Below are 27,934 nucleotides of genomic sequence, written 5' to 3'. Positions count from 1 at the left end.
AGAGCTGCTGGCCTCTCAGGCCCTTCCCCCGACCCCTGCAGCTCCCTGTGCCTGGAGCATCATTCCCCAATGCCGCACTCCCCAGTGGGCTCGCTGGCCACGTGGCCCCTCCTCGCTGAGCCTCCCTTCACCACCCCAGATAAAAGAGCACCCCCTTTACCCTCTAACCCTTTACTCATGCATTTCCTTTTCAGAACCCCTAACATGAATTTTTAACAATGTACTTGGTGTGGAGGTGGGGAAGGGTGAGGGGAAGAATTAGAGAGAGACAGAGAGACAGAGACAGAGTAATACTCTGATCCAACATGTGCTGTCTCGATCCATCTTCTGCAAGGAGGGGCCGGGGCTGAAGAGCATTAGCCAGAGGGAAACCAAAGGCTGGAGAGGCTACATTCCTTCCTTTTTTTAAAAAAAAAAACAAAAACAAAAACAAAAAAAACAACTTACTATTTATTTGAAAGGCAGAGTTACAGAGAGGGAGACACACACACACACACACACACACACACACAGGGTATTATCTTCCATCTGTGGGATCACTCCACAAATGGCCACAATGGCTGGGGCTGGGCCAGGCTGAAGCCAGGAACTCCATCTGAGTCTCCCATGTGGGTGCAGGGGTCCATGTACTTGGGCCATCTTCCACTGCTTTCCCCAGTGCAGAAGCAGGGATCTGCATTGAAAGTGGAGCAGAGCCGGCGCCGTGGCTCACTTCGCTAATCCTCTGCCTGCGGCCCCGGCACCCCGGGTTCTAGCCCCGGTCGGGGTGCCAGTTCTGTTCCGGTTGCCCCTCTTCCAGTCCAGCTCTCTGCTGTGGCCTGGGAGTGCAGTGGAGGATGGCCCAAGTGCTTGGGGCTGCACCCGCATGGGAGTCCAGGAGTAAGCACCTGGCTCCTGGCTTCAAATCAGCCCAGTGCGTGGGCCGCATTGGAGGGTGAATCAACAGTGCAGGAAGACCTTTCTCTCTGTCTCTCTCTCTCTCACTGTCCACTCTGCCTGTCAAAAAAAAAAAAAAAGTGGAGCACATTAAGACTCAAGCTGCCACCTGTATGGGATGCTGGGGTCGCAGGCGGAGACTTAATCCACTGCACCACAGCACTGGCCTCCTCTTCCCCTTTCCCGAAGTGAGCAGGCAGCACGGGGATGGCAGCTCCCTTCCTCCGGTTCCCCAAGGACTTGGGGTGCTGCTATGGCTTGGACATTGGTCTGGGCAGCCCCCAAACGCCCACATGTTAAAAGCTTCGTCCCCAGAGTGGCACTACAGGGTGGTGATGGAACCGTTGTGGGTGCGGTGGCAGGAGATGCCTAGGTTGCTGGGTCTTGTTACAGAAGCCTGAGCTGGTCTCTCCTTCTCTCCCTCTCCTGGCTCACGTGACCCCTCCTCGGTAGGGGCTCTGCCACCACCAATGACCACTCTCAGCAGAGGCCAACACAACGTGGCCATGGCCGCTCCATCCTGGACTTGAACCTCCCTCTAAGTAAATCAATGCAACCCTGTAGAGAAAGTTGCCTGAGGCGTTTCATCATGGTCAGAAAGACGTGATTCCCACCATGGTGGAGGTGAAGAGCAAGGGTCTGGGGGCTGCAGCTCCTTACTGCTGAGAGGCCTGTTTAAATGAGTGCTTGGCTCAGAGCACAGAACGGGCACCGGCGCATCAGGACAGATTTAGGCTGGAGTCAGCGACGCGCCCTCAGCTCCTGTGAATCCTGTGTACTGGAATGGAGGAAGAATCAGAGCGGATCCAGGTGGCTGTCCTGGGCACTGCGGGTCTTCTTGATTTCAGTGTGGCTGTTGCTCCAAAAGAAATCAATTGGCACCCTCCAAAAGGCTCAGTGGAGGAGAGACGATGCCTGCACAGGCCAGGTTCAAGGGGATCAGCCACCGTCAGGAAAATGGCAGGGAGCTGTCCAAACCAAGAGCTGGTCAGAATCCGGGATCTCCTCCCTCGGATGTGGTCTGCTCCCCTGGGCACTGCTGGCTGGGAGCCAGGGGGCAGGGGAGCCCAGAGTAAGGCAGAGAAGGGGGACGGTGGGTGTCAGGGACGAGAGAACTCTCAGCACAAGACTTGACAAGCACACACAGGGGGACCGGGACCCCACCCTCCCACAGCTCTCGTCTGGGACCTGTTAGTGGTCCTGACGTTCATCTAGTGGCTTGCGATCAGCATTTTAAAAAGGATGTTGTAGCACAGAAAACACAAGAGTGCCTGCCACAGTTTGTCACATGCATCACAGCAACAAATATATTTCTTAACTTCAAGAACAGCCAGCTTATGTTGTACTACAGCGGACATGTTGTCTTAATTCAGCCACACAGGAATTGGAAAATTCCAAAATACATCATGTGCCAAGGCCATGGAAAGACAGCAGAAACAGAAAATGTCATTGTTATTTTTTAATAACATCCTCTGATTCACTCCTCAAATGCCTGCAACAGCCAGGACTAGGTGAGGCCACAGCCAGGAGCAGGAGCCAGGAATCCCATCGAAGTCTCCCACCTGGCTGGCAGACATGCAGCTCCTTGGGCCATCACCTGCTGCCTCCCAGGGTGTGCAACAGCGGTGAGCTGAGCCAGGAATCAAAGGCAGGCTCTGACACAGCGACAAAGGTGTCCCAAGCAGCGGCTTAACCACTGCACCACATGCCCCAACAAGTGATTTAAGAGTTTGGGTGCATTTTAGATTTGGCCCATGTTTTCAAACAGCTGCACCTCTATGAATCAAGAGATTCAACAGCAGACTAAGGCCAAGACGTGAAAGAACAAGCAACAGCAACCAGCCCGATCCTTGGCAGGTGCACAGCTCTGCCGTCTCAGTAACTACAGTAGCTTAGTGTCAAAGAATTTTCTCTAAGTGACCCAAGAAAAGAGATGGGCTTTGTAACTGGACAGACCCCGATTTTGGTTACAAGCCACGTAATTGTCTTAGGAATGATTTAGCCTCTCTGCTGGGTCAAGAAGAAACAAACACCTCTTCAAGTTTTGGAGGGATACATAAGCCATGGTCGTACACGGGAAGCCCATGGCCTGCCATAGCAGTTTAAGAAATACTGGTGATTCCTCTTTGAACTGCTAAATTCCACACAGGTTTTTAAGCAAAAACGGTCATTATGTGTGAATATTACAGATGCTAAATGAACACCAACTATTGCTACAAGCAGTTGTTTTCTGGGTGACTGTTTTAAAATTATAGGTAAAGCTGACACAAGTGGATTCCCAAGTAAATGCCACCAATGTCTCATCTTTGCAGAGAAAGCAACACGGAGGGAGGCAGGAGCGAGGGAGAGTTAGAGGGAAAGAGTGGTGCGAAGCTCACTGAGAAGTCCGGAGTGGAAAGTGGTATCTTTGGCTTGTGTTGTGGTGCAGCGGGTAAAGCCTCTGCATGTGATGCCAGCATCTCACATGGGTGCCGGTTCATGTCCCGGCTGCTCCACTTCCAATCCAGCTCACTGCTGGTGGCCTGGGAAAAGCAGTGGAAGACGGCCCAAGTGTTTGGGCCCCTGCTACCCACGTGGGAGACCTGGAAGAAGCTCCTGGCTCCTGGCTGTTGCAGGTGTCTGGGGAGTGTTCCAGTGGGTGGAAGATCTCTCTCTAACTCTTTCAAATAAAATAAAATAAAGTGGCATCATCAATGGAACGAAACCCACTCTGTAGCCTCTCCTACCACTGTCTCTACTCACTTTCCACCAACAGCAGTGAAAACACATTTTACACATTTTAGTGCTAGACTTAACCATTTCCAAGAAGGACAGAACTTTTTTTTCTTTTCAAATCAAACTTTCAACATGACTTTATTATCCTCTCCTTCCACTTTCTTATGGAACACCTGGGTGAAAGATTAAATTAGCAATCTTCCTGAAACGCGGCCAGGGTTCTTTTCTCTTCACAAACTATGACATGCTGTGGCCCAGATAACCACTGTCCATCAGAGAGGGTAAAAATAAAAAGGTCCCATGCCAGAATGCCACCCACCGATGAGCTTCTTAGAACACAATGCATGCCTCGTTCTACCCGCCAGGCCAGGTCTGTCGCACACACGCCGTTCAGAGGATGCTGACGTAAGCCTTGCCCACCTCTCTCAGTCCGTCTTTCGTACTCAGGCAGCTCCCAAGCAGCTGTCTGATGGGGACACACTCTTCTGTGTCCAGGACGAACCGGATCACGGCCTCCCGGCCCGGCAGGTGGCTCCCGGCCATCTCACTCGTGACACTGTCCAGGATCACCCCTCTGACATCCTGTGGCTTCCCAGGGACACCAAAGACAAGAAAGAGGCCCAGACAATCCTCCCCTATCAACGTACAGAACTCATGCAGCTTCTGAAAGCGGTTTGTCTTCCCCAGGGACTCCTCGGGTGTTGGCTCTGGGTGGGAGAGGTCGCAGAGCAGGGGCTCCAGCAGAGGAAGAGAGGCCATGTGCAGCGTCTGCACGGCCAGCTGAAGCTTCACTTGTTTATCGGATCCCCAGAAGGTCCAGATCCAGTCGGCCCCAAACAGCAGGGCTTGGTGCTTGGTCATCTTGCTGGTGGTAAGCCACTCCCCAACTCCGTGCTCCTGGCAGAAGGTGATGAAGTGGATTAAGAAGATCTCATTCAGGGTTTCCACGGCCGGGCAGAGCTTACTCAGTGGATATTCAAATCCCAGGTACTCCTGCAGTTTCCGGGCGGCATGGACCACGGCTTCACTGACCACGTCACAGACGCGCGGCGCCTCCTTGCCGTCCTGCTGGGCCAGCTGTTGCGAGGGTTTCTGCCCCATTTTGTCTGCACCCCGTCAACACAGCTCCCAACAATCAAACATGTGAACCCCGATGCGGCTCGGGAGTGAAGTCCCTGTTTCTAGGCTCACGGGTTGCTAATCGACAGCTGACTCAGTGCAGCTAAGCATATATACAGCCTGAACAAACACCCGGGGCCACACTGTTTGCCTACTGGGTGTGTTAGTCTCTCATTTTCCTGCTGGTCTGTTCAGAGATAGTAACTCGTGGCACAAAACATCTGTTCTTGTCCAGGTCACGATCACTACTCATCTTCCAAGAGATGTATACTCTTTTCAAATTTTAAATTAATAGACAGAATGTTAGTTCTTAAAGACCCATACACATCTTTGCTTCTGTAAATAATTTCCTCAATTTTTTAAGAAAATCATTTCTGTTTCCTATATTCCTTCTGCTGGGATTCCTCCTCCCCCAGCTCAGGTGCCTAAGTTTCCTTTCATATAAAGACCTCAGATGTGCAGACACATGTGATAAGCCTCAGTCAAATCCATGGCCATTCATACATGACACTGACTTTCTGTTTTTCATATCAGAAACAGCCTGTTATTCTGGACACAGGAAAGTCAAATCAAGAAAAATGCAAGGCAATTATCAATTGACTTTATTTCCTTTCACATGGTAATGCCAGCAGTATATAATATTTTGTAAATAAAATATATCATCAAAAACTTTTTTAAAACTTTCCCACACATCATCAGTGATGTTGTATTGTCCGGAACAAAGAATATTTGGCATCTGTAACAGTGTCCAGGTATTTTCAGTAGGGTTCTGATAAGAAGGGAGTTTTCCAATGGTGACATATTCACATCCAAATAAAACCCAAATGACAGTGAGGGTCTGAGTTACCAGCTCATGAATGGCAGAGTTCAAAGGCGATCACCGTTAGCATCAAATCACTGGTGCTACAAATAAATAGTCAGCTAGTGCTACAGGTTCCTTGACAAATGGCTTGGTCAGTTACTGACAACGTACGAGATGAGACCATTGCTAGTCAATACAATTCATAACCAGAGTTCCCTGACACACACGGAACTGCTTCTCCACTCCCGTTTGTGGAATCCTGCCTTTTCCGGGGTTGGCTGTAACCAGTAATTACGTAGCACCGCGTAAAGAGCAGAAGATCCTTCCCAAGACCGCTAGAAAAACATACCACATGGAGTCACAGTGTTCGCAGTAGCTCCCCACTGCCGTGTGCCTGTGCCGCAAACACGCACTGCATTTTATCCGCACAAAGCAGCCACCGTAAAACTACTGCGGCTACCTCGGAGTTTTTGGAACTCTGGCCGAGACAAGCTGCCCAAAGATGCAGTCTTCCAAAAGGCCCCACCTGCTGATCACACAAGGTGGCGTGTTTAGGCTGACGTTAGTATTTTGATGTGATGGTGTCTTGGGCGAAGAAGCAAAGTAAGACACTTAATACTGTCATGGTTTTGGCTTCGTTTCTGGTTTCTTTAGAAATTATTTCTACAAATCTTGTCGGGGCGGGGTGGGGAGGGAGAGTGATTCTGAATGCGTTGAAGTTAATAGTGCATCGTTTCCCTTGCTTTCCTCCTCAGGAGGTAAAAGGATCCCAGGTTCAGGATGATGTTCCTCACCGGCCTGCTGTGTCAGAGGAGGGCCACTTTATATATACGCATTTAGATATATAAAACACTTTTTATACATGCATCTCTATATAAAACACTTTATATATAAGCCTGATGGATCAAGTTGGTTAAAATTCGGTTGTGCCGAAAGAGCATTCGGATCTCTCTGGAACCAGCTGGAATAGCAACATGTGGATTGCTATTTTTTTTTTTTTGTTTGTTTCTGTTTTTGCTTTAAAATGTGATCTTATCACCATCTTCCTTATGTCACAAAATAAAACTTCTATTTTTCTATGTGCTGTATATATACACAGATATTTAGAAAAATATATAAAAAATAAGACAAAAAGAGGCAAGTGGAGGTGTGGCTGGCATCTGGCAGGCACGCCGACTGCTTAAAGAGATTCCACAGTGGAGTTGGCGGGCACAGCGCGTCCTGTTCGGTTGGCTACAGCAAAATCCTGGGACGTGACGAAAGGGCTCACGTCCCGGTCACCGCTTCACAGACCCTGCGTCCCGGGGGGTATGAGTGGAAATGCCATGGCAAAATCCGCAGCGCAAATGCAACGCCTTAAATATAATAAATCACAGGTTTGTACATTAAATAGGGGCAAAGCAAGCAGACGCCCATTCTCCGGTGGTGTCCCTCTCGTTGGTGTGCTAACGCCAACAGGTGCGTCTCCCCCACTTTCCACGTCCTGTTCCCGAGGGGCAGCGGCTGAACGATGGAGCGCGCAGACGCTGCCGCTTGCTGCGTGCACGGAGAGCGTGCGAGGGCTAAGGTGGGCGCGAGGCTGAGGGCTGCCGTGCCACGGTCAGACGTTGGAGTCTTCGTCCGTGATGCTGGTGCTCGGTGAGCAGGCGGCGAAATCTTTGAACATGTCATCCTCCTTGAGCATGTGCTGAGGAACACGGGGGGGGGGGGGGGGGGGGGGAATCAGGCAGAGCCGCACCCCGCCCCGCACCCCCGCAGCCCCCGGCGGCACTGTAACAGGTGTTTCTGGAGTAACACAGACTCACCGTCAGGTTGTTGATACCCTCGGAGAAGGCGCCAATCTGTCTGACCGTCCCTTCGGAATCTTCCATCTGCAAAGAACGGACCGAAATGTGAGAGACCCGCTTCCCGGCATGGAAGACAAGTCCAGGGAGACGAACAGAACTCGGGGAAGAAACAAGGCCAGCAGTGTCGATGGGTGAGTGGTCGACAGACAGCCCCCTCTCGTGGCTGCCAAGGGCAGGGAGAACCTAGGAGAAGCAGGGCACTGACGGGGGCGGCCAAGGGTCACAGAGTGGGAGGCAAGCTGTCCCGTCCTGACCTCTCCGAAAAGTTCTATTCATTTGACAGGCAGAGAGAGACACAGAGAGAGAGAGAGAATTTCATTTGCTGCTTTCCTCCCCAGAAGCCAGCCCCTGGGGGCTGGGACTCAGCCACACTGAAGCTGAGAGCCAGGACTGCCATCCAGATCTCCCACATGGGTGACAGCAGCCCAACTACCTATGCCATCCCCACTGCCTTCCAGGGTCCTCCTTAGCAGGAAGCTGGAATCGGGTTGAATTCAGGTACTACAAAGTGCATATGAAGATACTGACTGGTGTCTCAAGCTGTAGGCCAAACACCTGCCCCAATGATCTGTTCTAATGCCTACACTTCCTTAACCCAGAGCTGGTACAACATGGGCCGTTCATCTCAGCAGCACAGGCTTGGAGCCAGCTGGGTAGGTTAGAGCCCTGGGGTAAGTCACCAACCTCAGCGTCTCAGTTAATGATACTCCCTGGCTTTTCCGGGTTCCATGAACATCCTACATTAAGTGCTTAGAGAGTCCCTGGACTGCCGTCAACAATCCAAGCGTTTATTATTGTTATTTTATTCTCCTGACTTTTGGGCCCTGGATCAGTACACACATGTGCAGCGTTCCCTTCGGGCCAGGACGCTGGAGCCACTTTGAGAGACTCACTCGGCGCCACACTCACCTGCTCTAGCCGGTCCAGGTCGTCCTCGTCATAGAGACGCATGTCCAGACCAGGTTTAAATCCTTTCTTGGATGCACTTCCTGACACCTGTCCCAACTCCATCGGACAAACATATTCTTCCCCATCTTCCTGCTTCTTCTTTCTCAGGTTCCCAAAATTGCTGAAGGTAAGTTTCTTTGGCTGTAAAGAGAAAATCAAACAAAAACCCGGATATCTGAGAGAGTTCACATGACAAAAATACCGATAACAGGGATAAAATTATTTGCCTTGTCACAGAGAAAAATGAACAGATGATTAAATTTGAGTAACAAAAAGCAAGGGCAAGCATTTAGCCTTTGAGTATAATGTAAATTAAAAAGATGTTGTCTCAAAAACTAAGAGAGAGAAAGAAAGGGAGAGCGAGGGAAGGAGGGAAGAAGAAAATATCATTATGTTCTTAGAACTGTATCTATGAAATACAGTGAACCTGCTCTCTTTGTAGTACATTACATTACATGAAAAAAATAAAGTAAAAAAAGACCCACAAAAAACAAGCACACCCTAGGCAAATGAATCATGCACCCAAATACGATAAATGACCCTTGTTATAAAGCTCAGGAGAGACAGCTTCTTCTTCTTACACCAGTTAGCTATTTAGTCACCATGAAAAATACGCCAGAAGTCCCAGTTTTCATTAGACAAGACTTAATGCAAAGTTTTGCAACCAGCAAAACAACAACTGCAATGACAGCAAATGGTCCTGACTGTGTTTTCTCATGTGGGCGAGGCTGCACTGTCCTGCACTTGTTCTGTTTCCATTAACAGGACTGGCTGTTGCTAAAAGAATTTCCAGTCTTCTGCAGAGAAAACTTTAGTGCTAACTGGGAACAGCAACTCCATCTCAGACCCTGGATAGTCCCCTGAGACTTTCTTTTCTTTTTTTTTTTTTTTAATTTTTTTTTTTTTGACAGGCAGAGTGGACAGTGAGAGAGAGAGAGACAGAGAGAAAGGTCTTCCTTTGCCGTTGGTTCACCCTCCAATGGCCACCACGGCCGGCGCGCTGCGGCCGGCGCACCACGCTGATCCGATGGCAGAAGCCAGGTACTTCTCCTGGTCTCCCATGGGGTGCAGGGCCCAAGCACCTGGGCCATCCTCCACTGCACTCCCTGGCCACAGCAGAGAGCTGGCCTGGATGGAAATGGTGGTCAGGCTGATGCCTGGCATTTAAACAGAACCACCTCTCTCAAAGGTTTCCAAATCTGTCACACTCTTTTTTTTTTTTTTTTAATTTCACAGGCAGAGTTATAGACAGTGAGAGAGAAGAGACAGAGAGAAAGGTCCTCCCTCTGTTGGTTCACCCCCCAAATGGCCACTACGGCTGGAGCTGCTCTTTTCCGAAGCCAGGAGCCAGGTGCCAGGTGCTTCTTCCCAGTTTCCTATGCGGGTGCAGGGGACCAATCACTAGGGCCATCCTCCACCGCTCTCCCAGGCCACAGCTGAGAGCTGGACTGGAAGAGGAGCAGCTGGGACTAGAACCGGCACCCACATGGGATGCCAGCTCCGCAGGCGGAGGATTAACCAAGTGATGCATGGCACCAGCCCCAAATCTGTCACACTCTTAAAAACTTATTTGAGAGACACAGGGACAAGGGGGGGGGGGGGAGGTGGGATAGAGAGAGAGAGACACACACACACACACACACACACAGAGGGACAGAGCTATCTCCCAAACATGGGATCACTCCCCAAAAGCCTGTAACGGCCAGGGTCAGGCAAGGCCATAAGCCAGGAGCTGCGACTGCAAGCCAGGTCTCACACACCGGGAGGGACCCAGTTACCGAGACAGCACTGTGGCCTCCCGGGGGACACATTCGCAGGGAGCTAGAGTCACGAGCTAGAGCTGGGTACTGAACCCAGGTACTGGGATGTGAGACCCAGGTACCTTAACTACCAGGCCAAACAACCGCCCGCAGCCTGACTTTTAACAGAGAAAGGACACAATAAAGAGAAGATGCTCAGGCAGATGGGATGGGAAGGGGGCAGGTAAAAAAAAAAACCTAGAACGCGGCACATGGTCTTCAAAAAGTTCATGGAAAATGTGAATTTTGAAAAAACGACACATAGGTTTCAAACTCTTTTGGTGCAAAAATACACTTCTCTGGTTTGATTTGTCCATGAACTTTCTGAGTGCCCCCTGTTTTTCTATAAAAGCTGGCAAACTCCATCTTTGCATTAAACTGACGGAGGTAACACATGCAGCACGGGACTTAGAAGAAGAAAGAGCCACGTGAGTCGGGGATGACCCACAAATCCACGTGAACTAGGAAAGCGCCGTCCTCGGCTGTTCTACCAGGAGTCATTTCTTCCGCAGCTACTCCTAACTGTCGAGGCTGGTCAGAAATCAGCCAGACGCCTTCCTCGTATCCCTGGCTAATGGATGGGAGAAGCAGGACCAGGGGGAACCCACTCCCCGGCTTGCTGCGTGGGCAACATAGCCAAGACGGAAGCTAGCGTCGTGCTCCTTGTCACTGAAAACTCTCATAAAAGCAATGACTCGAGCAGCAGCCTTCAAGAACGCGCTCCCCTAGTTACTGTTGAGCCTCCAACCCCAGCACAACACTCAGTGAACGCCCAAGACAGAACCACCGGTCAGCAGGCACAGCCGAGCCTTCGCCCCAGGCAGTCAGGAAACAAAGGCGGAGGCCACCTTCACTTTGGCCGTGGCCGTGAGCAGGACGTAGTCCGGCAGCTCCATGGCGTCTCGCTTCTGGTGCTGGGCCTCGGCGCCGATCAGAAGGTTGAAGTGGGTGGCCAGGTGCCTGCGCAGCAGGGTCTTGTTGGGTGGGATGTTCAGTAACTGAGCCATGGTTTCCACGTTGAAACGCGGCTCGAGCACCTGCGGGAGAAGCAAGCTGTAAGAGCGCCGGGCTTGCGCTGTGCTGTCTCGTTCGCCGAGCTCTGTCGCTGAGATTATCTCCAGCGACCCCCCCCACGGCCCGCGGGTGGACGGGGCGTGGACTCTGAGCCATTGAGTGAGCTGGTTCTGAAACCTGGGCTGCTGCGATAGAGAGTGCTTCTCTGGGAGTTGGCTTCTGAGGCGGGACTGCAGATTGTGCAGCCACACAATCTGTACCTTCCTGGGGTTTTAAAAACGCGATCACAGGACAGACGGGGGCTAGCTGTCACTCAACACGGAAGAGAAATGGGTTTAAATACAATCCTTGATACCAGTGGTTGAACTCTTTAATTAACACAGAATTATTCTTAGGTGTATAAATCCCACTGAAAATGGATTCCTGTTAAAAGTAAGAGTGGGAATGAGAGAGGGAGGAGATGTACAGTTCGGCACACGCTCCCTGGGACTTACCCCTAAGGGTAAAGCTAAGAACTTGTCATTGGGAGGAGGCGTAAGAGCAAACGGGAAACTCGTTTATGTTTCACAGACACTACACACAGTCTGGAGGCAGCTTCACACAGCATTCTCAGTGCACCTGTGTTTTGTCTGTGACCTGTCCCGTGAAGGTCCGGTGTGGAATTTTCCACTGGTGGTGTCACGCTGGCTCTTACAGAGTTTCGTTCTTTGCAGCATCCGGGGTTCCGGATGAAGGACACCCAACCTGGAACGTCCTGTTCCTCAGACTAAGGGAGCACCCCGAGAAGCCACGCTGAAGGGGAGGCCGAGTTTACCATGAGCCCGCCGTGGACGCCGCTGCCTCTGAGGTTCGGGGCGTACTCCGCCAGGTCCACGGAGCGCAGCCACTCCATCACGCGATGGTTGGTCCACTGCTGAACCTCGGAGGGGGTGATGCTGTTCTGTGGGAGCAAACGACCACAGATCCTCCGCATTAAACCTGCAGGCTCTGTCTAGAACCTCTGCCCCGCGGAGCACCACCAGGCATCCCACGGGACGGCTCAAGGAAGGCTAAAACGTGTTTGCCAATCCACAATCTCTCCCTCTTTAAAAATCACTTTATTTGAGAAAGAGAATGGGGGTGGGGAGGAGAGGGAGAAGGAACTGGACAAAAACAGAGAACCCCCATCTACTGATGTACTTCCTGCAAGAGCTGCAGCTGAAGCCGGGAACCAGTAACTCCATCCGGCTCTCCCACAGGAGTGGCAGAGCCCCAAGTACTTGAGCCGTCCCTGCTGTGTCCCAGGGCACACAGCAGCAGGACGCTGGAACCAGCAGGTCTCAAACCCAGGTCCTCTGATAGGGGATGCAGGCATCCTAGCGGGGGTCTCACCCACCACGCCAGATGCCCACCCCTGAATTCTCTTATTTGTGTCACAGAGTTCCAAGCTTCCTTATGCACTAAGAAAATACTGCTCTAGGAAAGGACGTCTTTACAGTGATGATTTCACTCTGTGGATCAGGAGACAAGGAAAACACCCACCCACACACCCACACCCACACTCACACTCACACACACACAGCGTGAAAAGCCTCCCCGGGAGACGCTACCTCGTCCGAGGGCCGCCTCCGCAGGCAGTTGGGTTCGAAGTTGTTGAGGCGCAGGACCTGGATGGCCCTTTTGATGCTGAGGTGGTGGAGCAGGCTCACAACCTTCAACGACAGCAAGTCATCCTGCGGAAACAGCAAAAGGAGGCGCTCGCTGGGCCCAGGGTGTGAGTGCTGCAGGGTCTACCCAGCCCCAGAACCCCCTTTCCTGTTCTGAACAGGGACCCCAAATTAATTATTGTTTCCGTGGAAGCTCCCAGTCACTCTGAACCGCAGCACTCACTGGTCACTGCACAAGGTGCCTGTTCTGATTTGCTTTTTGTTTGTTTGTTTTCTCCTCAAGTTTTTTTTTTTTTTTAAACTTAGTTTGCAATTTTTTTTTTTAAGATTTATTTATTTATTTGAAAGTCAGAGTTACACAGAGAGAGGAGAGGCTGGGGGGTGGGGGAGGTCTTCCATCCAATGGTTCACTCCCCAGTTGGCTGCAATGGCCAGAGCTGCGCCGATCCAAAGCCAGGAGCCAGGTGCTTCTCCTGGTCTCCCATGCAGGTGCAGGGCCCAAGCACCTGGGCCATCCTCCACTGCACTCCCGGGCCACAGCAGAGAGCTGAACAGGAAGAGGAGCAGCCAGGACTAGAACTGGCGCCCATGTGGGACGCGGCGCCTCAGGCCCGCCCCTCTCCTCAAGTTTGAGAACTGCCTTTACAAAGAAGACACTTAACGCAATTAAAGGCACGGCCCAAAGATTCCACAGAGAATGGCTCAGAGCAAACAGCGCTCACTGATGATCAAAGTTTGGTTTTCTGAACTAAAGGCAACTCAAAGTTGCAGAGAAACTCGGAATGCTTTTTGCTGTACTGTGCTCTGGCCTTACAATTTCTCTAGTTCCAGATTTTTATGCTTAATCTAGCAGGTATTATCCCTAATCTCAGAAAAGCTAGGTCAACCAGAGTAAAGGTTTTGGTGAAAGTTAAGGAGTGAAGACAAACAACAAGTGGCAAGTTAGCCACTTACAACACTGACCAGTGCCTGCCAGGAAAAGCTCTCACCGACTGACTGAGAACTTGTTCAAACATGCCAACACACAAAACAAATGATTGCAAGAGCAGGTGATCTGGGGACCAGGAGCAAGATAAGCACCCCTGTCTCCTTCGAAACACACCCAGAAAATCAACAAGGGAAATACACATTTTAGGCATAGCCTGCTGATAACACACTTCTTATGAAAGAAAAGGAAGAAAAAACCATTTTAATCTACTATAGAAGTGTTTTCAGATGAAAATATCAGTCATAGAAATCCTTAAGGCTGCTAGCTGAGCAAAAAAATCACATATTAAAATTTTCTGAAAACCACTTTAAGTAGTTAAAAAAAAGCATCCAAGAATATTTTATCTAAGACTGAGACATTCGTTCCAAACATTGCATTGAAGGTTTTCATCTACTACTGTTTTTTTTTTTAAATCTGAGTGCATATGATTATAATACAAATAAAGTATTAACCTTTGGCGAAATGCTTATAATTTGAAAGAGTTTAAAAGAAGGGATTCCTTTATCATGCACTGAAGTCTAGAAAGATTTTGTTTAAATATTTTTAAAATGTTTGGATTTTTAAGAACTTTGTTTTAAAACAATTTGATATATAGAAAAGATGCCAAAGATGGTATAGTTGTAAGTATACCTTTCCCTTATCAAAACTAAGAAATTAATATGGATAACAATACAATCAACTAAACTACAGACTTCATTCCAGCTTCACCAGTTCTTCGGCTAGAGCCCTTTTTCTGTCCCAGGATTTAATCTGGGAGACCATATAAAAACAAATTTTTGATTTAGAATGTCTGGGGTCAAATTTCCCAAGCCAGTTTATTCTTTTTTTTGGGCCACACAAACTACCCATGTGCTTCCTGTGGTTTTAAGCCTGTTCCGCTGATATTCTGAGAGGAACACACTCACACCTAGATAGGCAGGCAAATATTTGCTGAATTTGTTCCACATGGAACAGTGAGCTATTATGAGCAGGGATCTGAACAGAGCTTGGATTTAAACCCCTATGGCTTACTACCACTTTCTAACTGTGGAAACGCAGTTTATCTAATCTATCAACTCCTTTGTTTCCTGGTCTAAAAGTGCGGACAATAATAGAACTAACCAAAAAGGGTAAGAATTGAGTATGCACATGAGTAAAATGCTCAGAAGCCCATCTGGCACGCTATGACATGCAATATACAACACCTAATGGCATCACCACACACACGGGGGGTACGATGGGCCCAAAGAGAAGGACTCTGGTTCAATGACAAGAGAAAGAAACAAATCTCAGGAGCTGAACTCCAAATGTCTCTCTCCTTCTGTAAAGTTCATGTCCATTTATTTATGAGAGAGAAAGAGAGACAGACAGACAGACAGATAGAGAGACAGAGTTCCCATCTGCTGGTTCACTCTTCAAATGCCCTCAGCAGCTTTGGGGCTGGGGTTAGGAGCCAGGAACTCCATACAGGTCTCCTAAGTGGGTGGCAGGAACTCAATTACTTGAACCATTATTGCTGCCTTCCAGGGTCTGAATTTGCAGGAAGCTGGAATCAGGAACTGCAGCCGGGACTAGAATCCAGGCACTCTAATATGAGACAAGGGGATGTAAACTGTTAGATCAAATCCTTGCAACCCTAACTTTGTTCGATATTGAGAAATGCATACTTAATCTAGATGGTTGAAACTTTCTACTTATTTCAAGAGGACTGTGATGGTTTGGCACAAAGCCAAGCTCAAAAGAGGCTATTTAAACAAAGATATCTTAAGAACATCAATAGTGCCATGGAATCTAGAACCAGGTTTCCAGGGAGTCATCCCTCCCACTGCTGTTGAATAGGGAAGAGTCTTCCCACTCATTGGCTGCAAGGCTAGAAAATGCACACGAATGAGAGAATGAAGGAACCAGAGTGGAACTCTAGCTTCCCTCTTCCTTTACCCCAGTCCCAGGGGCTATAGCAGAAGTGGGCTGCCAGGAGGAGGGTGAGACTTTTCAGTAACAGCGGTCCAACACGGCAGGGAAAGGCGAAAGGATGTCAGGTACGAAGGGGAACTCTTCCGAGCAGTCAGTGCATGGGACGATGCAGAACCCGCGAGCTGCCAAGGCTTTAAAACTCAGCCTTCTATTTTTAAAATATCTTTATGAGAAATAATTCACACCATAAAATTCACCCACGGCACACACTTCCACGTTTACACTGCTGAATATGTAAGAAATCAACTTTCTGGACAGCTCAGGGTACATTAGCCTACACAGGGATTTCATGGCATCCTAAGGCTGTTGCAAACACCAAATCCTGCAACGTCAACCTCACGGGAAATACTCCTGCCCACTCCTCAAGGTAAAGCGACACCTTCAAATTCTGTTGGAGTCATTCTGGAAACACAGTATGTCCCTGACTGCATTTCTGTGCTTTCGGACAGAAAACAACTTTCCTCCCCTAAAGCCCAGAGTGAATCACTTACAACGGTCATGTAATGCAGCATCCGACCATCAACCAGTCCTTCATCAAACTGGGTCTTATACTGGGGGAGGCCGATATCATCCAGCCATCCTGAAAGGGAGTAACAGTGTCGTTACGGGGCCCAGGAACACCCATTCCTGTGAGCACCCCGAGAAGGCAGCAATGCTGATTTTTTTTAAACAACGAAACCCTCTTACTAGTGACCCAGTTGAAATCCAGCTTCCCGTGGTTGGTTTCTTCCTCGGATCCCAGGGCTTGCAGTGCCAGCTGCAGCTTCTTTCGATGAAGTGAATGCTTGATCCCAAGTTCCTGCGACGAGAAACAGCAGCCCTGACTTTATAACTCTATCCACAAGGGCTGGGCGCCACTGCCCAGGGATGCAGACTCCTAGCATCAAAGACCCAATTGCAAACGCAAGGACAATACTAACTGGGACAAATCAAATGCTGCTGAACAAAAGACCCCCTAGGAAGCCAGACCGCCGTAATTAGTGTAATGGGCTGCGAAGACATTCCTCAGTGACTCATTTTCTTTGCAAGACAGAAACTGCAGCTTGCCTAAGAGCAATTTTACTCTTTTTTGTGCAAAATGCTACGTGACTGGGAAGAAATGTCCAACACTCGGACGTAAAATGCAGGGCACTATTTTTCTCCTTTGCAGTGTGAAGTAGAATTCCACAATGAGAAGATAAAGTCACAGAGCGAGTTTCAGAGATCAGAGTTTAAGGTTATTACAGCTATAGCATTATTTTTCATGTAAACATTTAGCCATTTCTAAGCATCCCATGAGGACGCATCAAGACCAGCTTCTTCCTCTAAGTTCAGGAGATAAGATGAGAAAGCAGCAGCCGGGAACCCACACTTTTGCAAGAGTATGTACTGGCTCCACCCACACCACTTTCTGGAATGGAAGACAACCCCACCTTCCATGTGCTTTCTCTTAGGGTCCGATCGTAAACAAAACAGGGAAGCAATCACCTTTTCTAGATCTTGCTGAGAAGCTTGCAAAAGTGTTTGGCCAGATGCAATCCAGTGCTTGCCGGAACTCAGGTAGGAGCCCAAGCCCTGTTCCACAAGCCAGTTGCAAACTTGCTCCTTGGTCCACTTGGCAAATGGCATATCCAAGTCACTACAGGAAAATGAACAGCCGCATGAAAAGCAACTCGAGGCCAATCCATGGCTTATCACCAGTTTCGACCAAGTGTGCATTCAGTAGGTACGGACACTCCCTGGAGGTACTGCTTGTTTGTTAGTGTCTAGTTGAAGGCAGAAGTCACACTGGAGTTGAAAATTACTCTAAGACCACTCGCTTTCTATCTAATGATACCACAGAAGATTCAACGTCCTTCCAAAAGAACGTGTTTTACGGAAAACCATGGAACTGAACCAACATAAGCCCCTGTACCCATTTCAAATAGTGCTGCTGGACTGGATTCCCAAGCAGAAATTTCTCAGATTAAAAGAAGTTCGGGCCGGCACCGCGGCTCACTAGGCTAATCCTCCGCCTTGCGGCGCCGGCACACCAGGTTCTAGTCCCGGTCGGGGCGCCGGATTCTGTCCTGGTTGCCCCTCTTCCAGGCCAGCTCTCTGCTGTGGCCAGGGAGTGCAGTGGAGGATGGCCCAAGTGCTTGGGCCCTGCACCCCATGGGAGACCAGGAGAAGCACCTGGTTCCTGCCTTCGGATCAGCGCAGTGTGCCGGCCACAGCGCGCGGGCTGTGGCAGCCATTGGAGGGTGAACCAATGGCAAAAGGAAGACCTTTCTCTCTGTCTCTCTCTCTCTCTCACACTGTCCACTCTGCCTGTAAAAAAAAAAAAAAAAAAAAGAAGAAGAAGAAGAAGAAGTTCAATGAGGCCCACACTGTGGCGCAGTGCTTTAATCCCATATGTGTGCCAGTTCTAGTCCCGGTTGCTCCTCTTCCAATCCAGCTCTCTGCTATGGCTTGGGAAAGCAGGAGAAGATGGCCCAAGCATTGGGCCCCTGCACCCACGTGGGAGACCTGGAAGAAACTCCTGGCTCCTGGCTCTTGACTGGCTTAGCTTCTCAGCTCCAAAGCTCTGGCTGCTATGGCTACTTGGGAAGTGAACCAGAGGATGGAAGACCTTTCTCTCTTTCTCACTGTAACTCTGCCTCTCCAAAAAAAAAAAAAAAAAAAAAAAAAAAAGTTCAAGTCTAACTTTAGCAGAATTACAGTTTCTCTCTAGATGGCAACAGACAAGACTAGGGCAGTATGCCATCGCTGAGGAGAGGAGAGAGAAATCTAAGCAAAATTTCTGTCTTTTTTTATTTAGACATACAAAAAGTGGCCCTGTTTGGAAACAAATGTAAAGATCAACAACACTTTTTCTCTTTCTCACTTTTTCTTTTCTATTTAACAACACAAGGAGGTTCTCTCCTGTGTTCAAGGAAAACAGATGGCAAATGAGACCACTGGTATTTGAAGGTCAGAGTCTCCTTCTGAGCCAAAGTCGCCTTGACCGAAACAGTGTTCCGCCTGTGTGGGAGGGGCTGTGTTTAAAAGCTTTCCAGTCCATCACACAAGATTGAGCACCAACGCCCTGGACTCTGTTTGCCAACCCCACCCTTTCATGTTAGTAGGTTGGTGTAGTAGTTCCAGATCACCTCGAAACTTTGATGAGAGCTGTAGGAAGTTTTTAGAGTTCTTAACAGATCAAACATTACATAGTCTTGATAAATCCCAGAATTCTTACAGGATTTATGTCTTTAAGCGCTTTCACAAACTATTCATCACTAATGTTTCCCAAGCAGTTATGATTTGCCAGATGCTTAGCATATATTAATTGGTTTAATCTGCATAATCATATTTGAGGGGTACATATGGATTACGATGATGATGATGGTGAAAATGATAAGTAAAAAAGGGCATTGAGCATGGAAATCATTGCTCCTCACAGTCATCCAGTTTAGAAAGTGGTAAGGCCAGAAATTAGATCTGATCTGAGAGTCTGACCCTAGAAGCTATTGTTAACCACTCTGCTGGCCCATCTCCCCAAGGCTCTGCTGTCTACGTAAATTACTATCTATGTAAAATGCAAGTTCCAAGCCATTCCAGTAGAGAGGCTGCAGACACTTGTGCTCTGACGACTCATCCAGCTCACACAGCCCGCACTTTCAGCAGCACTGTTCATCAGTCACTGCCAAGTCCCATTGCTGTAAAGATAATGGACCTTGTCTTACGCACAGCGGCAAGGGACAATTCTGACTCTTTCACCTAGCGACATGGGGTCGAGTGTCCCTTCCTTGAAATGCTTGTACCACAGCGTTTTGGAGTCTGGAATTTTTACATATGTATAATGAGGTATCTTGGGAATGAGTCCCAAGCGTAAATACGCCATTCACTTAACGTTTGATACGCCTTCCACAACAAGCCTGACAACGCTGTTGGTGCTCTTACACTGAGACCTGCCACTGTCACATGAGACCAGGTGTGAGATTTGCCACTTGCCGTGACCTAGGGGGCTCAAAAGGTTCTGGATTTTCAGATTAGGACTGCTCACTCTTTCCTAACACTGCAAGTGCTCACGAAGACTCCACACATGGGCAGAGACACGGAAGTCCATGGGTTTGGCTCTTACCTGTTAGACTGGCCCAAATCTCGAGACCAACCCAGTCGGGGCCCTGCTGTTGCCCTTGTCCCTCCTCTTTTGAATTCAGGCTCACACATGTCATCTGGGTTGAATGTAGTGGACTGACTTCTCCGAAGTCTGAAGAAGACACAACACACGTTGCTGTATATTAGACCTGAGGAGGCCTCGGGCTTGTTGATTAAAGCACTGACAACTGCTACAGGCACCTGAGCCTCTCCCCCCCCACACACAGCGTGAACACGGGTGATCTGAATGGAAACTGTAACTGAAGCCAAGTGAGTCCCCGAACCCCAATCATAGGAGCCCCACAATTTCACACCCACCTTCAGCCCACGTCCCATCTACCCCTATGACGAGCAACAAATAAGACAGGGCCCACGCAACTTGCTCCCTTGTACTTACTTTCCGAACAGTTTCATGATACCTCTGGATTTCTTTTTGGAATCTGGAGACGGGGGAGAGATCTGGAAGGGACTGTGCCCCTGCGACTCTCTTGGCCGAGAAGACGTACCAGCCAGATCCAGGTGCTCGGATGCCTCCTTTTCTGTCTCAGCTACTCCAAGAACAGAAGAAAGACTCGATGAAGGGTAAGGTAGGGGTGAAACACAATTAGATGTCAACCTTCTTGGTTTTAGCCAATTGAGAATTTTCTTCTGTTGGTCTATAAATGAGTGACTTACAAAGAGCTCCCTGTAAATGCTAAAAATGGAACACGATCCTATGCAGTCCCAAAAGCAGAACACACTTTGAGACCAAAACGATGTGACAGTATCGCTGTCATCTTTCCTTGGATGATGTGAATTCATAATGAAATTATTCTCAGTCCTGCGGTAGTGCCCGGGTCAATCTTCAGAGTCACTGTCTCTTTCACTTCTAGCCTGACGCTGTCCTACGGCAGTCGGCTGACCGGCGTCTCTTGGCCATGGCACGCCCATGTATGCTTTTCCTCCTCCACTCCATGATTCTGCTCCATGCTCCCCGGCAGGACCTCTTGCCAGCTCACCCACTCCGGCTCAGCACTCGCAGATGGCTTTGCTCGTTTATAAGCAGGTGCTGTATAAGCCTCGGGGCTCATTCTCTCTCTCTCTGCAATCCCATTGTCTTAGGGACACACTGCCAATTCAATGTGTCCAGAGATTCTTGGATTCCCCACCACCCAATTCTCCTGAAAGTCTTCTCTCTCTCATGTTCTCTCACTTGATATTTAATTAACTTTAACCAATCATCTCCCTGTCACTCTAGCTCAAACTCTTACGTCATTTTCTTTGTATTCCTTCCTCTCCTCTGGCATTTATAAGAAATCCATTACTGAATTCTAGCAATCCTTTAACTAAGACGTTTATTCCAACCTATGATGTCCTCGGCACCCAGACAACAATGCATTGGATATGCCTAAGTTTTTCTTCTCATAGAAAAGCACTGCCTGTTGATTTTGCCTTCAAAGAACAGTACCCACAAGCGCCATTCCTGGCTCCCCAGGCATTAACTATTTTAGTCTTTCAGCTGTCTCTCTGTGGAACAGCATGGTTTCTTCTATGACATTGTATACTTTATAAAGGAAAAGTTGCACAAAAATCACAGCACAGGGTTTCAGCAGGAAGTCCAAGTCGCAGAGGCTGCCTTTTCTAGGAAGCAGAGCTGTGACTGGTTACAGGTTACGTAAGCAGCATTTGCCTCTTAGCACTGACAATACAGCTCTGAGAAAGATGCATAAAGACGGATTTCCAAACAGTTGCCCCGACAGGTCAGTGGACTGTGTGCATCCGATGCTCGTTCTAGGCTTTTTCAACTACAAAGTGAGAGAAGCCACTTGTGCTGGGTGCGTGCGTGGCTCTGTGGACATCTAAATGAGGGACTAGCGTCTGCTGGGAAAACCTAGTGGCATCTTTCCACTGCACGCCACTGCCGCGATGGGCATGGCTGCTCGCGAGAATGCTGCCTCTTCCGCCCTCACTCAGAAGCTACACAGAATTTTCCTTTTTAATTTTGAGGACTTTTTATGTTTGCCTGCTGTATCTTGCCCTACAAAGAGGAAAAACTGAGCTTAACGTCTCCTAAAATCACAAGGGTGGGGGACGACTGCACAGATGCCGACCTGCACAGTCACCCCTGTCCTCGCTGGGGCTGACTTCCATCTTTGAAGCAATAAGCTATCGGAAGGATGCTCCCCTAGGAGCAGAATGTCTGAAAAACGACCGTCTTCCATGTCTTCCGTCAACCTCTCTGGCTGAAAAAACCCTTCCCTTCGGAGGCTGGGGAGGCCTGGGCAGCCAGTGCGCGGTGCTGTGCTACTAACAAAGGGCGCCCCGGGGCGTCCCTGCCGCATGCACGCACGCCTGGCCTGTGCTCTGACGGATGCTGTCACTTCCAGGTCCGCTGGGAGCCCCTCACAGGTGTCAGGCATTAGCATGGGTTAAAACAGCGTTCGGACCTGGAAGGCTAACAGGAACATTCTGGAATAAAGATCCCTGCTTCCTGACGGCTGCCGGCTCGCTGTCTAGAGACCACCGACGGCAAGCGCAAGGGTTAGAATGTTCCGGAGCACAGCGCTGGCGAAGGGCTGGCATGCACGGGGTACGATACCTAGGGTGGGTGCACTGGCACTTCGATTACGGTCTTCAGAAATCCCCACAACGCACACAATCACACGCAGCCCAATGGAGAGAACACAGGGCGACAAAACGGAACACGGATCAGACTCCTGGCAGGGCCACCCGGGGCGGGCGGGCACGGCGCGCCCCTGCTGCTGCACGCAGGCTCACAGGGGAAGCTGAGGGGACCTGTGTGTCTGCGGCGCGCCGCGACATTAAATCCTCGCACGCCTTCCCTGCGAAGCCCGCCCCCCTTCCCGGCCGAGAGAGACCATGGCGGAAACCAACTTCCGGAAGGCCAGGGCGCAGGCGCGGCGGCCATGCCGCACGTACCCAGGTTCGGCGCGCTCGCCGTCCTCTTGCCGCTCTTTATCTTAAAGAAGCCCCGGCCGAAGGAAGACCTGGCTTTCCGAGTGCCAAACGGGTTGTCGTCGGCGGAGGCCTCGTGTCGCCGGGTTTGGGGCGGCAGGCTCGCCACAGGGCTGCTGTCCCCCGGGGCTGGCTCCTGTGAGAGGGACGACAATGGCCGGGGTGGGCGCGTCAGGACCCGCCGGGCCGGGCGCCCGGCTCCGTGCAAAGTCACTCACGTTCACTGCCGATACGCAGCGCTACCCCGGAGCAAGGGCATCGGTCCCCAGCTCCCACACCAGCAGTGTGGGGAGATTCCACCCCAGTTACTTTCTACATCCTTCTCGAAGAACAACAGAACGACACGGTCATTGTTCATTTTGAGCTGTCAACTGCATTGGCAATGAGAACCATAATACGTTCTGCAGTTTCAGTCTTCAAAGATGGTCTGCTGGTGTGCCTCATTTCTCTCATTTCTCTTGCCCTATGGTTTTTATTATTATAATTATTATTGCAGAAATGGAGAGAAGCAAGACGGGTTGGAAGGGCACAAGTACTGGTCATACTGACTAAGTGTATAGTTGGCACAACCAGTGGTATTACTGTGTGTGTCCCCACACTGATGACCAAGTCTTAGACACTTCCCCAACTCACAGCACACAAAGAACTTCGCTGACGGCTGTCGCCGCTGACTGTCCCCGCGAGTTCTACCCACACAGGACAGACACTCAGGCGCTGAGGGCCCAGGGTCATGAGACAGCATCCAGGAGCAGCCCGTGCACCCGACTGGCACCTTTACAAGGTCACATTGGAGAATCAGCAGAAAGAATCAGAGCCCGTGCTGACGTCTTTAGAGGTTCCCAAAGTCTGCCTTATAGATGCAAAATAGTTGCCCGGAGTGAATGGCCTGGGATCTAAGAGGCGGGCTCTCTGTGCAGCCGCAGAAAGCCCTGTTAGGCTCACTGAGAACCACAGGTAGCACTGGGCGCTCAGGGTTTTGTCTTTGTGTTGTGATCACTTGAACAGGTGACTGTCACAGAACACAGCGAACCACTGGCATTCGGCACACCCCGTGTTGTGCTGCCGCCACCACGTCCCGGGAGCTCCCTGACACTGTCGGCTCCGTCTGGTACAGCAGTTTCTCCCCACTCTCCTCCCACCACTGGCAACCCACCGATCGGCCTCCCGTCTCTCTGACTGGTCTCCTCTGTGTATTCCTACCGTAGAATCACTTCGCACGCAATCTCAGTACCTGGCGTCTTTCATCTAACCTGACGCTTCTGAGGTGCTGGGGGTTTTGCTCCACCGGAGACATGTAAGCAATTCACATGGGATGGATGTGGAACATAGTTTCACATTATTATTTGGATATAAAAGTTACCTCAGATGACTTTGAAAGGGACTCCTTCTCCTGTTGGAAACGACAATATACAAGGTTGTTGTTATACATTCAGAATTTGTCACATACCCTTCCATAAATTAAAAAAAAAATCACATGTACTTCTACAAAATCTTAGTTTCACTTATGTCTTACAAAGCTTATTAAGTCTCTATTTGGGGTTTTATGTGCTGCTTTCAACTCCACATATTCATACCTCTTAGTAGTTATCATAACTGTGTTATCTAATAGTTTTCCATTATGAAAGAAACCGCAAATTCTTCTTAAGAGTGTTATTTCCAAAACGGGCAAAGACGAAGATCCCAAAATATTTTCTTCTCAGGGTAACAGACTGGAAAAGAACTCACCCCTTCTGCTGTCTCTTTCTTCAGGTTGCCCAGGCTGCTGGACTTTTGCAGACTCGAAGTTCTAAAAATAACAATAAGAATAATTAGGATTAATAGTAAGTGGCACTGGTGCCACCGCTCCTCAGCAGAACATCTTGGAAACTGCATGTGGGCTGAATGCGAGTAATAAAAGACAATCTGGACTCGGGCAGTCACTTATGTGCTTAACTAAATTATAACACTGAGTTCTTTCCAGAGCAGGGGCGGTTAACTGTCCTGCCAATAACGCTCAATGTCAGAAGAGCTGGAAAAACACTTAGCACCCTCCTTGTGATGTCAACCCTGGAAAATAAGCCAGGGATTGCCATAGACTAATGGTACAGCCTCCGCATCCATACTTATCGATCTATTTATCTCCAGTTCTTCTAATGCAAATAAAGAACGCAAGTTTTCCCAATCGATTCACAAAGTTAGCGCTTTTCGACTTTTTTTTTTTTTTTTTTTTTTTTTTTTGCTGTCTGCCAAAGCAACTCATTATAAATTCTGACCAAAGCATAACAGAGGGACCCCAGTTGCTGCTTGTAATATCCCAGAGAAGCCATGTTTCATCATAAACATCTGAAAATCTTTCACACAATCCGTGTGTTATTACACAGAGCTGTTCTCACTCAAAAATTGAAGGCAGGGGTATGTGACCAGTTGGAGGAAAGAGAGAGAGACAGAGACAGAAAGTGATACGCTTGCTCTAAAAACCAGAGTAATACACAAAAAAGCTTTGAAAAGGTATTTCTTTTGCATTTATGTACATGTAAGTTGCTAGAAGCACCTACTGGCAGAAAAAGTCAAAGATAAACACTGAGCAAAGATCTCATCCCTGAGTACTGCTCTGAAAATAGACTTCCCTAATGCAATGCAGACTGTCACTTGGATAAACATAGATATTAGGGCAGTTTATTACATCGAAAGTGCAAAAATAAAACCATTTCAGCTTTTTTCCAGCCTCACATCATTCTCTGAGATTCTTCTCTGCTGGTCTCAAAACTGTGAGTCCGTACAGAAATGCATTAAAAGCACTAAACTTCAAAGGGAATCTAAGAAAGATCTGCAAACGCCTGGCCTGAGCTGACGGTCCAGGGTGAGTACTGCTGAGCAGATTTATGCCCCATACGCAGTCCTTACACAGCACCAATTAATTCATTGACTCAACAGCCTCAGCCACCCACTGCAACACCGGCTACTGTTGGGGCAAGGGTGCCTCTCTTTCTCAAGTTTCAATTCCATCCAATAAAATAAAACTTACAGAAGACCATCAGACAGCTGGGTTTCAGCAGCATTGCCAAGGGTTATTTTTCCATCGCTAACGGACAAAAGAAAAAAAAAAAGAGACTGTTAACTTCACAAGTAAAAGATCGTATCTATTCTAAGGGAACAGAATTGTCAAAAGTTTATACAAAGGATGCTTTTTCTAGTTTATGATTTCTTCTATTGTATTTAATTTTGCCCAGATAAGATTACATAATTTATCTGGGAATATGTTGGCCAAAAATTCTATGTCTACAGAGAAACCAGTGCAACCCTTCTCCTCTCCTTCTAGGGGCCACATGGTATGTGACAACTACCATCCTGCCTGTAATCCTTTGAGGGTCACTTATGACCTAGGATATGAGACCTAAGTTCCTTCCAATCTCTAACCTGACTGCCCCTCACCACATTCCTGGCCCAGTTTCCTCTCCCGTGACTTCCTGTTTCACACCTTCGACTTCAAGGACACAGAACTGAAAACGGGTCCCCCTCCCCACATGTCTTGCTGTTTCTTATTGCTCTGGGTAGAAAGTTCTCTCTGTAAATAAATGCCACAGACGTATCACATTGCTTTTGGCTGACTGACTTTTCCGAACATTCACGTTGTGATGTTAGCTCCTAAGTGACATACTTCTCTTCGAATGAAGCTTCCGGCTTGGAAGGCAACTTGACTTTTTCAGAAGTTTCCATGCTTCCAGGTGCTGGCAGTAATGAAGGGATTGTAACTTGCAAGGTGCTGGTGTGGAACTGTAAGATAATTATGAAAAGTAAAAAAAAAAAAAAAAAATCACAAATCAAACAAACCACAGAGACACACGACGTGAATAAGATGATTAAACAGTCTGTGGGTAAAATCTCATACACCGTGTTTAGGATTCTATTCTTTATTTCTACTGTTACTTCAGAATAGAAACACCTACATAGAAGTGTGAATCAGAGAAAAGAGGAAGGCAGTTTTTGAACTCGGTTCTGCAGAAGACACTGAATAAGCAAGTTACTAAGAAAACCCTCACCACAGAAAGCCCTAGCTGGACCTCGGCTCTCACACACTTGCCTCAGGGACCTTCCCTGAGTCCCCCCTGGAAGGAGAAGGACAGGCCTACCCCCCAGGGCTGCAATGATTCAGTGTGAGACGTGGCCAACGGCTTTTCCCTTTACTTCCCATACTATACTACTCTCATACAGCACCATTGACTGTCATTCTACGTGTGAACTTGTCGACTAATTCTCATGAGCAGAATGGGTGAAAAGGATAACTAAAACCAGCCACAATGTACTCTGCGGAGAACACTCAGAACTCTTGGCTTAATAATAATGATTTTACTGCAACCAGCAAAATGCAAAGCACATTTTTCCCAAAGAAATGCTTTGTGCAGCCTAAGGATGGAATCTGTGAAAGAATCCTTTTAAGATGTGATTTTAATTATCACTTCAGGAACACACAGAGAGAGAGAGAGAGAGAGACAGAGAGACAGAGAGAAAGAGAGGGAGAGAGAACCCATCTAGAGGTTCATTCCCTGGATGCCCACAATAGCCAGGACCAGGTCAGGCTGAAGCTGGCAGCTGGGAAGTCAATCCAGGTCTCTCATATGTGGAGCAGGAACCCAATTACTTGAGCCATCACCAGCTCCCTCTGAGACTCTGCATTAGCAGGAAGCTGGAATCAGGAGTGGAGCCGGGACTCGAATCCAGGTGATTCCAACACGGGACACAGGCATTCAACTACAAGGCCACATGCCCGTCCTAAGTTTGTGAAGGGATTTTAATACTATGGTTTTGAGTAATTTCTGATAACTGTAGAGTGGTTAGACTGTGGCCCAAATCATGAACCAATACATGAAACACTTTAAGGGATATTCCAGTAAGGAAATGAATAACATGGGCCTCAATGAACTCCATAGGCCAACCATAGCTCCTCACTCCTCAGAGTCTGCCGGGAAAGCAATGTGTACCAGCAAACACAGGTCTACACCCACCCTGCCAACAGTCTCACCTTCCAGTCACATATGTGTAGCTAACACCAACTCACTCCTGCCTCTGAAAGCCCCAAGGCCTTGAGCTCCAGGCCTCCTAAAACCCTACAGACCAACAGCTCCAAGAGAAAT

General features: G+C 48.7%; 2 protein-coding genes across 13 annotated transcripts in view; both read right to left on the bottom strand.

The window, feature by feature from the left end:
* Positions 1-2,216: 2,216 nt before the first annotated feature.
* REP15 (RAB15 effector protein) lies at positions 2,217-4,752 on the bottom strand. Its single transcript, XM_089304768.1, has one exon. The coding sequence runs from the start codon at positions 4,750-4,752 to the stop codon at positions 4,042-4,044; it is 711 nt and encodes a 236-aa protein (XP_089160894.1). The 3' UTR covers positions 2,217-4,041.
* A 597-nt stretch (positions 4,753-5,349) lies between these two features.
* PPFIBP1 (PPFIB scaffold protein 1) overlaps positions 5,350-27,934 on the bottom strand; it is a 178,000-nt gene continuing 155,415 nt past the window's right edge. For 8 of the 12 annotated variants that reach the window (XM_008259471.5, XM_008259470.5, XM_089304761.1 and 5 more), the window contains 17 exons: positions 26,461-26,576; positions 25,828-25,884; positions 24,549-24,609; positions 24,184-24,213; positions 22,788-22,959; positions 22,447-22,479; positions 20,266-20,416; positions 19,852-19,980; positions 17,235-17,385; positions 16,455-16,566; positions 16,259-16,347; positions 12,770-12,892; positions 11,995-12,120; positions 11,015-11,203; positions 8,329-8,508; positions 7,378-7,443; positions 5,350-7,259 (listed from right to left, as the gene is read on the bottom strand). In XM_008259471.5, the coding sequence (XP_008257693.1) occupies positions 7,173-7,259; positions 7,378-7,443; positions 8,329-8,508; positions 11,015-11,203; positions 11,995-12,120; positions 12,770-12,892; positions 16,259-16,347; positions 16,455-16,566; positions 17,235-17,385; positions 19,852-19,980; positions 20,266-20,416; positions 22,447-22,479; positions 22,788-22,959; positions 24,184-24,213; positions 24,549-24,609; positions 25,828-25,884; positions 26,461-26,576 (1,872 nt within the window). In that variant the 3' untranslated portion in view covers positions 5,350-7,172. The remainder of the gene's footprint in view (positions 7,260-7,377; positions 7,444-8,328; positions 8,509-11,014; positions 11,204-11,994; positions 12,121-12,769; positions 12,893-16,258; positions 16,348-16,454; positions 16,567-17,234; positions 17,386-19,851; positions 19,981-20,265; positions 20,417-22,446; positions 22,480-22,787; positions 22,960-24,183; positions 24,214-24,548; positions 24,610-25,827; positions 25,885-26,460; positions 26,577-27,934) is intronic. The other 4 variants (XM_051850901.3, XM_089304764.1, XM_008259472.5 and 1 more) reach the window with 1 other exon arrangement.

The sequence above is a fragment of the Oryctolagus cuniculus genome, chromosome 9 (genome assembly GCF_051225735.1).
Source record: "Oryctolagus cuniculus isolate XC-2025 breed Fujian yellow rabbit chromosome 9, ASM5122573v1, whole genome shotgun sequence".
NCBI lineage: Eukaryota > Metazoa > Chordata > Mammalia > Lagomorpha > Leporidae > Oryctolagus > Oryctolagus cuniculus.
This window is presented reverse-complemented; position numbering and strand designations above follow the sequence as displayed.

Bases quoted from the DNA above. Each gene is read 5' to 3' on its own strand.
- REP15 (XM_089304768.1), bottom strand. From the start codon at position 4,752: ATGGGGCAGAAACCCTCGCAACAGCTGGCCCAGCAGGACGGCAAGGAG.